Below are 10565 nucleotides of genomic sequence, written 5' to 3' on the forward strand. Positions count from 1 at the left end.
AGCTATTGGGTTTAAATTTGGTATTCCGATTGATCATAGTAACCCAAATTTATATTTTGCTGTGTCCAATACATCGAGAGTTGGTTTTGCATCTCAGCTGGGTATTGGTTCTGCGGTGGAATATAACGCCGATTAGGATCTGGAACGGATGCCATCATCAGTTGCGGATGAAATTGATTGCCATATGGACCAGCTTGCTGCCTAAAAGTAGGGTGCTGTTCTGCGTGAAGGAATTCCGGCTCCAGTGAAAATTCCGGTGGCTGAAAGTTTGAGTCCATTCGTGCTATGTTATACTTATTCACGGTGCGATCATAGAATCCATCTGGAAGCATTCTAATGTTCTCTTTCAGTTCTGGATAGTGGTCAGAATTTCTGGGCTGAAAGGAACTTTGTGGAGGATGTACAGGTTCCTGAAAGTGATGGTGGGGTCTTGGTTTGGGCTGATACGGTGCCTTCATTTGAAATGCACTCTGCATTGCTGGTGCGGAAGCAGGTGATTTATTGGTCATCCACTGATCCCGTGGATCTATAAGGTATCCTTCATCGAAAGGAGTGATATTTTGTGGTGCACTCGCAGAGATCTGTGGCTGTAGCATGTGATCCTCAGGCTTCATAAATCCTTGATGTAGTCCTGGAGGAAGACCCGTGTAATGGTGAGGACAAGAGTTACAGGGCGGTCGTCCACAGGTGTGGAGGAGATTTTCTCTGTTGCAGGGAGTTCTTGTCTCCATAAGAACGGTGTTCTCATTCCTATTAGCCTGGTTTCTGATTCCAGCACTTTCACAACTTCGAAGTTTTCGTGGTTGCATCAGAGTCACCGTTTCCAGGGTTTCCACGTCAGTCGATCTCTCTGTGGCATTTGATCTATTGGAAGCTACTAATTGGGAATTCGGAGCTGGATCTGTCCAGGTTAAGACAGTAGGCATTGATTGCATTTCAGAATAGCCAGAAACTCCAGCAATAGCTTCCTCTTGTTGACTTTCTTGGTGGCTTTGGTCGCTTCTATAATCTGATTTCCTATAACAATTTCGGGATTCATCTTGGCTGAGTTCAGGATGTTGGCTGCTAACCGAAATGAATCTTTCGCTATTCGAATTGTTTGAATCATTCTTTCGAATACCTCTGAGCGCTGCGTAAGATGTTTGGGCTGGAGCATTGGCCCTATTTTCTGAGGATATATTACGTCGTGAAGTAGGATAATCGCTACTCAAGGAATCTAATGTGCCTGATTGATTTATGTTCTGCAGATTTCTATTTCTCCTTTCAGCAGATTCCTCTACGGCATTCGTCCTTGTAGGTAGAGAAGAAGCTAGAACAAATACACCATTTATCGGCCCACAATAAGAATTGGGGTTTTGATTGTTGGGTCTTTTTGGTAGCTTGGTTGGTAATGACACGTGATTTGTAGTTGCTGGTGCCATTTGAAATTGGTTGGCATTGAGCATCGTGAGTTTTAGACCCAACTCCCTCCTGCAATATTTTTTGATTAAAAACTGGTCATAGTTGTCAGAAGAGAACACTCACCATTGTTTTGGTTGGGAAATGCCCAACTCTTCCGTGCTGCTCATGCGAAAAGGCACTTGCACCATAGGTGGTTTTTCCCTGAAATAAAAGAGGTTTCAAAACAATAGGCAATTATTTTCACGTTTTTCATACCTTTCTTGGTCCTGTTGTGGTGTGTTAAGATCATTCGTATGTTGATCGCCAGCAAGGATAAAGGTTCTTTGGCTTGGTGTGGGACTAATCGAGCTTTCCTCCTTCCTAAGCTGATTTAAAATACTCGCATTTATACTGTAGTCCGGAGTTTCGCATTCAAGGCAGTTCGCATTTAAGGTCTCATTTTCTGTTGAGAAATCGTTGCATCTTACGAGGGCACAGTCATCTGAATCGCTTTCACCAGTTTCGTCCTGAAGTACAAGTACGTTTTCTGGACAACTCTGACTTTCTGTGCAATTTTCCGGAGAATATTGGTGTGATTTTTTAGATCTATTTGTTGGGTTCCCTTGGGGAAATCGAAGTATCCAGCACTCGGGGGCTGATTGTGAGCGCTGCCTGAAAGATACTTCTCGATGTCCATTGCATTGATCTTTAGTATGAGCCGCACCGTTTGGATAACATTCGAAGTTATTTCTTTGATCCGAGTTTCTACTGCAGATTGATTCCTTTGAACTGTCAGCTTTTTGTTCTTGACTTTGCTTTCCGGAACTTGCTTTTCGGGTGTTTCTTTCAGAAAGTAAATGGTCCGAATTTTTGCTCAATTTACTCTCTTTTATATCCGTTCCACATTTATTTTCACTTGCTTTCAAAGCTTCAAAGCTGTTTTTAGATGTTTTTGGAGTTTGTGCGTCTGCCTCCTCCGAGAATTCATCATGACCACAATCTATGGAGCCCTCTGGAAAAGTTTCGCCCCCAGAACTTATACGTTTCCTAAGACGTTGTTTCCGTTTATTCCCAGTTTTATTTTGAGGCAATTCATTATTTTTATTTTTGAAACGATTAACCTCGTTTCGTGTGGAAGTTTTCGAATTACTCTTAATAGAACTCGCACGAGATGTTTTTCTAGACGATGACAGGGATTCGTTGCTGCTTATATTTGATTTTGTTTCTGGAGAAGATTCCTTTGGGCCTTCACTCTTCGATCCTTCAGAATAAGACTCTTTTTCACTAGGATTAGCACTTGGGGCAGTATAGCTACTATTTGATCCGCTCCTAACAGAGGTACTATGAGGAGAACTTTTACTTTTCACACTGTTTGAGGATCTAAAGTCGCTATTTGAGGATCCATCCACATAGTCACCATCAGTATCGGTTCTGCTAGAAGCATAGGATTCATTACAATGATACTGGGCACATTCTTTTGTGGGATATTCTATTTGGGTTGATTGGCTGAAAGTGGATATGCGTTCCCTAAAGCAAATGTTCCTATTCGAGGTCCTACAGCCGAATCTTTGATTGGGCTTTCCGGATTTTCTTTTCATAATAGACCGCTGGCCCGTTGACATGGGTTTTTCACAATTACTTAAACAAGACCTTGAATTGCTATGGTTTCTCTTTTCTGATTGCTCTTGTTCATATGGTACATCCTTCATAGATGCAGTTGTAGGAGGTATTCGTTTTTGGTTTCCTTGTGTGTGGATACATTGGCAGCAGTGCTGGTTGGGTTGACTATGGTTTTGCCATTTCGGCATTCGACATCCATTCATAAAATTATGCTGGCACGTTGTTATTGGCATCATAACTCTCGTAAATTTTGGAAAAACCCTTGGAAGCCTGCACAGACAAATACACGGTTTTAAAATGGGCTTGGTGACATTTACAAAACCAGTTCCTTCAACGGTATCCTTTGGCTTCTTCAAGTCCCCATCTTCACGATTTAAATTAGTTTCCACTTTTTCTTGTGACTTCTTTGGCGTTCCTGTGGAAACCGGTGAAGACACAGCGTTCAGATTTGACTGAGTTTTAGAAGAAGTACTTTTCTTGACCATATTGTTGGTCTTTGATTTAGGCTGCGCTAATATGTTTAAAGAATTCCTTGGCGATCTTTTCTGGAAACTTCCAGATGATGTTGTTTGTTGCGGATCAGAGGGCTTTGAATTATCACTTTTATCGTCTTTCACTGCTTCAATGGCTTCATTTGGTGATGACTGCGTAGGTTCTTCCACACCAGCTTCATTTCTATCGCCCTGAATACTCCTTACATTTGTAGATTTCTCGGCAAAGCAGCGTGATATCTTCTTTTCTTGATTCTCAGGAGTTTTGCCGGCCAGTTGATTTCTGATTTGTTCCAGGCAGCTCAAAACAGGATCAGATTCTTCTTCGATCGTTTGAGTGGATGTTTCGCAGGGAAAGGCTTTTTTTCCACGTCTTAATCCCTTTTTCTTTGTGAATCCTACTGCTTTGATGGATGAAGTGTTAGATTGCAGATCTGGAGGTGGAAGAGCTGGACGCATTGAAAAGCTTAAAGGCCACTCTAGCTTACTATCCTTCTGTAAATTTCCTTCCGGCACAAGGGCTTTAAGGATCTGGTAGTTGCTATTGCCTGGAAATAGCTGGGAACCAAATAGATTCTTCATGCTAATAGGAAAGGGAATATTTACTCGAAAGGGCACATTGCATTCAAACCTAATTACGATTCGTGTTTAAACAAGGGTTAACCCACAAAAGCCTACTCACCATATGCCATTGTCATCAAGGGGCTGTTCAATATTTCCCGCAGTTGACCTCTTAGGCGACCTTTTGCCTCTTCTACGTTTAGGATTGATCCTTACGAGCGCTTTTTGATCCTGTTCCAAATTTGCTTTCGGCTTCGGATTTTGGATTCCTTGACTTGCCAAAGATTTACTTATGGATCCAACTTTATTTAATAACGTTTTTCCTTTGAGATCTGAGGTATTAGAAATTAGATTTAAGATCTTCAATAGTTATTTACCTGGTAATAAGTTTCGGGTAAAGTTATCTTCCTGGCCTTTTGGTTTGCTAAATTTGCATGGAAAAGTGACACCAATCTTCGGAGTTCTTGGGGCTTCTTTCCCAGACTTCCGGATAACCTCTTGCAAAACCGTTCCAACTGATCCACCTAATCTATATCCTTTTCCCAGCATGGCTTTATTTCTTTCAGAAATGCAAGGGTGCATTTTTTGACAGCAGAATGGCTGGTGACACCGCTGAAAACCGCCGGACATTTGATTTAAATTACAAATTCTTGAATTAAAACAAATGCAGAGGGGATGTCCCTTCCTCTGATTATATATTTAATGAAAAAATCTGTAATTTTAACAAAATGGGGCGTGCAGTTCTGAGTCTTGGCCTCTCGTTGCCTAAAAATTGGAAAACTGTGAATTTAAAATGTGCAAGACCAAACTTCAAGCGATTGACAAAAAACTCAAATATAAGGCTCTAAAATCCAAACTTTATTCGAGGCATTTCCTCGATTTGCCTCAATTTTAAACGGAAGAATTGCACAACTTTCGCGTTGAAAGTGGCATTTGTAGGGTATCTTAACTTGAAGAAACAAATATGTTGACTGTTCAAGGTAAGTTACGCCACAAATATACGACTTTTCGAAGTCCTTAGCGCAGCCAACATCGGGGCATCATGAATCGCATTTGGGCATACCGCTGGCAACAACAACTGGGACAAAATTGTGGAGAATGGGAACACTTATTGGACTGGGCTGGTTGGCCAGATCTCATGGGCTGCTGCTGCTGCTGCTGCTGACAGGATAACCGCTGCTGCTGCTTCTGCTGGCAAGGAGGCGGCATTTTGGGCGGGCAAGGTGGTGCTCTGCAGGACTGAATCTGCTGACAATGAGCCATTTGCTGCTGTTGTGGCTGCTGAAAAGGAGCCATTTGGCAAGGAAACTGTTGAGCATTCCGCTGGAAATAGTTATTCTGATTTGGCATCGATAGTGGCATAGGATACAGGCCGAACTGCATCTCTGGCTGTGACGACTGAGGAGCTGCTGGCATGGCCCAAATCGTCTCCGACCTGGTGGACTCAATGGCTTGGCAGGGAAAGCTAGCTGGAAATGAATGTTGATCCAATCGCGCGTCAACTACTTGATCCTCTTCACCGTTTTCAATTGTTGCATCCGGCGGAGCATCGCCCACGTCCTGTTCCTCTGCCAAGGCATCCATGAACTGAGTTTCTGGCGCCCAACGAGGGGCCTCAGTGGCGTTCTGGGATAGCACATGCATCTGTCGCACTCTTGTGGCTCCGCAGGCACTATTCAACTGCAGTTGCACTTGGGCAATCTGCGCCTGAGCCTCGAGCATTTGTTTCTTCAGCTCCTCGGCCAGCATTTCGGTCAGGCCATAGTTGTTCTCCTCAATGCCTTGCTGTTGCATCTTCGGCTGTAACTGCATTTGCTGTTCCATTTGGTCACTGGCATTCACTGGCTGAAACTGCTGACAAGGATACATATTCTGCATCTGGGGAAGCATGGGCTGCTGCATCGACTGCTGCAGATTGTAAGCAAATGCTTTGCCGGATTGCTGCTGATCCGGGTACTTGAGACCTCCTCTTGGCTTCGCATTGGGACAGGGTGGACTTCGTCCACAATTTCGTTGCTGCTGCTGGAAGCAAGATGGTTGCTGCTGCAAGCAAGGTTGCTGCTGTTGGAAGCAGGGTTGTGGCTGTTTAAGACAAGATCGTTGCTGTCCAAACCAATTGCCATTCTGTTGCTGTGGACAACCCATGCACTTATTGCATCTCGAGAGCGGTGGCGGTTCGCTGTTCATATCATCTTGGCAGTCGAGGCTCAGGAAATGTGCCTCGGTTACCTCGCAGGCGGTGACGATTTCCGCTTCACCCATAACTTGCTGCTCCTCATCGCAGATGGTCACGATATTTCCGCAATCGGGCACGTCGGTCTGGAACCATTGGCAAGTACCAAGACGATGCCTGGTGGGATACTCTCCTCGGAAGCAGGGAATTATCTTCGAGTTCGATGGCTCCGGTGGTTTTGGTTGCGTTTTTGCTATGTTCTCGGTGGGCTTTTCTTCCCCTAGATTTGGCTTTGAGTTCTCGGAGCTAGTGGTCTGCAAATTATCCTTTGAATTTGTTTTCGTTCCTGGTTTTGAGTTCTCCTGCGTTTCCGGGATTGTAATATTTATGGTTTTCTCTTCTGTTTGCTGGTTTTCTTCGGTCAAACTAGAAACCCTGGAAGGTATCCTTTCGAACTCCTTTTCTCTGGCTTTGGCGACGGATGCCTCACTTACCATCTCTGGTATCTTATTGTACTGCTCCTCCCTGATTTTCGCCTTGACCGTCGGGGACTCATTACGGCGTTTAACTGGGGCCATCACAGACTGCCCAAGAGCCTTCGAATTGGGTGGGTCTCCACCCAACACTTGCTTCACCGGCATACCCGCCTTCAACCGAATTGGTGTCTTGGCCTTACCATGCGATATCAGTGGTACTGACTGTGGAGTACCCATCGATCTGCAGACACTGGCCTCCCGTCGCCGACGAGGTGTGGGTGGGCAGGAGGATCGGGAGCGCATGGTTTCCTGTCCAGAAGGTAAGCTCTGAGTCAGGGTTCGCAGCAGCTGCTGGCCGACTCGGTTGCTGGTTTGCTCCGAGGATAAATTCAATTTGGTTGTGGTTGTCCTTCTCGGAGGACTTGCATGACGCCAATAGGGACTGGGCCTGGTTGACTTGACTTCGACATTGGGCATTGCTTCTTTTTCCCCAGATACAACTTTCTGTCTCAATTATACAATGCTTCCGTTTAAATTTGTTTTTGACGTGACAAAAAATTTTGTAATGCCATTTTTTTGACCAAAACTTAAAAGAGCGTTTTGGTCGACAGCAATTATAAGTTAAACAAACCGGGAAATCTTTTTGTCTACAAGGATATTATTTTATATTCATTACATGGCTGTAACACTGATTATAAGATGGTAGCAGCTCTTTCAAAACGATGCCTAACCAAATCTGATGTTGCAATATCTTGAACAAAATAGACTTAGTTTAGGACATCAAAAGTTATTTGTACTATTGATACATCTTTTTAATATTTTGACTACAGATGTTGTTTGTGAATTCCTCGTAATTGACCATGAGTGAAGGTGGAAGTTTTAAACAGAAGGAGGTAGGTAAAGCTTAGAGTTGAAAAATGTGCGATCCGTGTCGATTTTTAAGGAGGTGCATGAGCTGCCATGGCGTGTAAGTATAAGAAATAAGATACAGTCTTCATACCACTAATTTCTTCTCATCTGCAGATGCTGTCCTCGGCCAAGTTGCTGTCCTCGGCCAAGTTGCTGTGAGCGATCATGCTCCCTGAATATGAGGAATTGTCGCGTCGTGTTTCCTGGGGAGTACCAAAAGTTCTCGGACATGGTGACACCCAGTTTTCTTCTGAAGTCGCCAAAGAGCCCGAAAAAAAGGAAACGCTCGAAAAGTTGCTCAGCCTGTGAGGACAGATGTAAGGATATGTGTTCGAACATCGATACATGTGCGGAGGGATGTGAGGAAGGGAATGGGAATAACCAGCAGAATCCTGAAGATTGCGAACCAAACGATGTGGCTAGGACTGGAGCATATGGACCTGGAATGCAAAGCTTTCCAGGAACAGGCTTTGGCTTCCAGCCGGGACAACCTACTATTATTCCGTGTTATGGAACCTACGGACCGACCGGAAATGCAATGATTTTTGGTATTCCGCCACCTACCCAATATGGAAACTTTGGTGTCCCTGGTCCCATGGTTTTACCAGTGGCTCAACCAACCTCGGTAGGTCAGGGAGATCCAAGATGTGCTCCAGCGGCCGGTCTACCTACACAGTACGCAAATAGGTTTAATCCCTGTACCGGAGAAGTTTACCAATGCGGAGATCAGCAAATGCCAATTAGAAGACCACCAGGAACGGGACAAGTACCTGCCAATAATCAATTTATTCAGGGTACAGGCATGGGTTTTGCCACCAATAATCAATATAATCCGTATAATGTGGCCCAAGGAACATTCCAACCACATCCAATAGATCAAAGGCCAGTCACTCAAAATAGTTCCTCAGCGGGAAAATCACCAGCTTATAGCAGCAAAAATCAAGCCACGCACTGTGAGCCCAACAATCGAACTTATACCAATAATGCTCCCCAATCAAGGAGTCAAGTGCGTTCAGGTGTTCCCCGAGCTGAAGTCGTAAGCCAGCAGAGTCAATTCACATATTCAAGGCCAGTTCCCCAATTGCAGCCTCAACTGGCGACTGGCCCCAGATCCAAGTCGCTAAATCAGCGAAGCCCATCCAGGGGAGATCATTCAGGCAGAGCTCCAAATCAAGCCAATAATTCTCCTGAAAATGTTCAGGTTAGTCCAAGGGCTCAGAGGTCCAAGTCGCTCAATCACCGCAGCGAGTCGAGAGAAGGTCGTTCGGGTAAACCAAATGCTGGTAGAACCCCATCCTCCCCCCATCATTCTAAAAATGGTGGAGAAAGAAATATAAATTCTAGGTCCATGCCCAAGTCAATGGCATCCGCGGGTGAAGTGCGTGCACGTGACAACAGATCGCACGACTCCAGGAATCGAAATAAATCCGTAGGAGCACCTTCCAACAGACCACCTGTGCCTTATGGCCAACAGAATGTGGGCATGGGCATCGACCCCTCCAATCAGTATTATCCTTACAATGATTGTGCTCCACTTAATGCCACATTTGTCCAAGACTTTAATGCCTTTCATGGTCAGCCAGCTCAGGATGTGAATAGACCGCAATCCGCGAGAGCACCCCACTTATCAAAGGAAGGACCCAAAAAGGATAGAAATTCGAACAAAGTTCCGTCAAGCTCAAAGGCAGCCAATGAGAAATCCATTAAATGCTATTGCACTCGGTTTGATCCCAACAATCAATATTATCCTTACTACATTTCCGAGGAATCTGATTGCTCGCTGGGTGAAAACGCAAGATCTGGAAAAAAGCAGACGCAGGAGAAGACCTGCTCGGAGCTCCTCAGCCGGTGAGTTTAATGTCAGAGTTTGTGAGCTGTTTCAGCTTTCGGATTAGGCTTACACAATCCACCATTCGGCACACATCTTTACTGGAACACATAGTACTTAAAAGTGCTGTAATGTCTTCCGTATCCATTGCAGCATCACCGAGTCCTGTCCTCCGTGTGATCTGCAGAAGTGGTGTCACCTCCTGATGCCGAAGGACAAGGGCAAAAAATCGAAGCCGCCTGCCAAGAAGAGTATAAAAACGAATGACTCAAGGGCCAAGAGCAAGATGAGCGAGCACAGCGGCAAGCAAATAGAAGATACTAGGACATATCCCGAAACATCAGCACACGAATCTCCGGTAGAGGATGATGCCGACTGCCCCAACTGTAACTGCAAGAAACCATGCCCGTCGCCTCCGACAAAACCAGAAATGCGCAGCTGCAGCTGCTCCGCCAATTTGCCTGAGTAAGTAGCCACATCCGTCCACTTTCATCGAGGCTTACATCTATGCTTAATGCATTCCGCAGGGAAAACGAACCCCCACCAGCAGCTGCTCCTGCTCCAGCTGCAGTAAATACCGGTTGCATGCCCTGCTCGAACCAATGCCCTTGGTCCTGGTACTACAATCCCTGCACCGGCTGCTACTACTACTGCGCGAATTGCTGCAATGGCTGTCGTAATTGCTGCAATTACTGCTGTAGTCCGGGCGGTCGCTGTTGCAGCAACTCCGCTGCTGCTCAGCTGGAGAAGATCCCTCCGAAGCCGAAGCAAAAGGAAAAGCCACCAACAACGTCCACCAGCACGCGGAATTCCGGCGGCGCAACTGTGACTCCGGGGAGCTGTGAGCCGCCTCCTTCCTTTGCACCCTGGCACCTTCCAACGCAAACGATTTCAACCATGCCAGGCTATTGTCCGACTGCCTCGCCGCACTTCAGCTCCCCATACAGTGGGCGGTGGGAGGCTGGCGGCGTCGACATTCATCGGAACAATCACCGGAATAGCCAAGGTCCTTGCCGCATCAACTGCGTGCGCCATGTCTAAATTACACGTTGAATATTTTTTACATTTTCACACAAGCCTATCTATAATTAAAGATTTCTAAAATGTAGAGGGGTTTTCCTTGTTAA

General features: G+C 45.4%; 3 protein-coding genes across 4 annotated transcripts; 1 reads left to right on the forward strand and 2 right to left on the reverse strand.

The window, feature by feature from the left end:
* Nucleotides 1-11: 11 nt before the first annotated feature.
* LOC6545168 lies at nt 12-4601 on the reverse strand. 2 transcript variants are annotated; one of them, XM_026977151.1, is made up of 5 exons: nt 4430-4601; nt 4174-4375; nt 1657-4074; nt 1525-1602; nt 12-1470 (listed from the first exon to the last, which is right to left on the reverse strand). In XM_026977151.1, exons 1-5 carry the CDS (start codon nt 4599-4601, stop codon nt 12-14), a joined length of 4329 nt encoding a protein of 1442 aa, XP_026832952.1. The 2 variants fall into 2 exon arrangements, with proteins under 2 accessions (XP_026832952.1, XP_001972576.3); XM_001972540.3 differs by having other exon boundaries at nt 1657-4122.
* A 457-nt stretch (nt 4602-5058) lies between these two features.
* On the reverse strand, nt 5059-7178 carry LOC6545169. The gene has a single exon (XM_001972541.3). It carries the CDS (start codon nt 7176-7178, stop codon nt 5070-5072), a length of 2109 nt encoding a protein of 702 aa, XP_001972577.2. The 3' UTR covers nt 5059-5069.
* Nucleotides 7179-7618: 440 nt separating this feature from the next.
* On the forward strand, nt 7619-10546 carry LOC6545459. The gene is made up of 4 exons (XM_026976458.1): nt 7619-7668; nt 7743-9458; nt 9592-9903; nt 9966-10546. The coding sequence occupies exons 1-4, from the start codon at nt 7619-7621 to the stop codon at nt 10477-10479; spliced, it is 2592 nt and encodes an 863-aa protein (XP_026832259.1). The 3' UTR covers nt 10480-10546.
* Nucleotides 10547-10565: the final 19 nt, after the last annotated feature.

This window comes from Drosophila erecta, unplaced genomic scaffold (assembly GCF_003286155.1).
Source record: "Drosophila erecta strain 14021-0224.00,06,07 unplaced genomic scaffold, DereRS2 tig00000021-arrow-pilon, whole genome shotgun sequence".
Lineage (NCBI taxonomy): Eukaryota > Metazoa > Arthropoda > Insecta > Diptera > Drosophilidae > Drosophila > Drosophila erecta.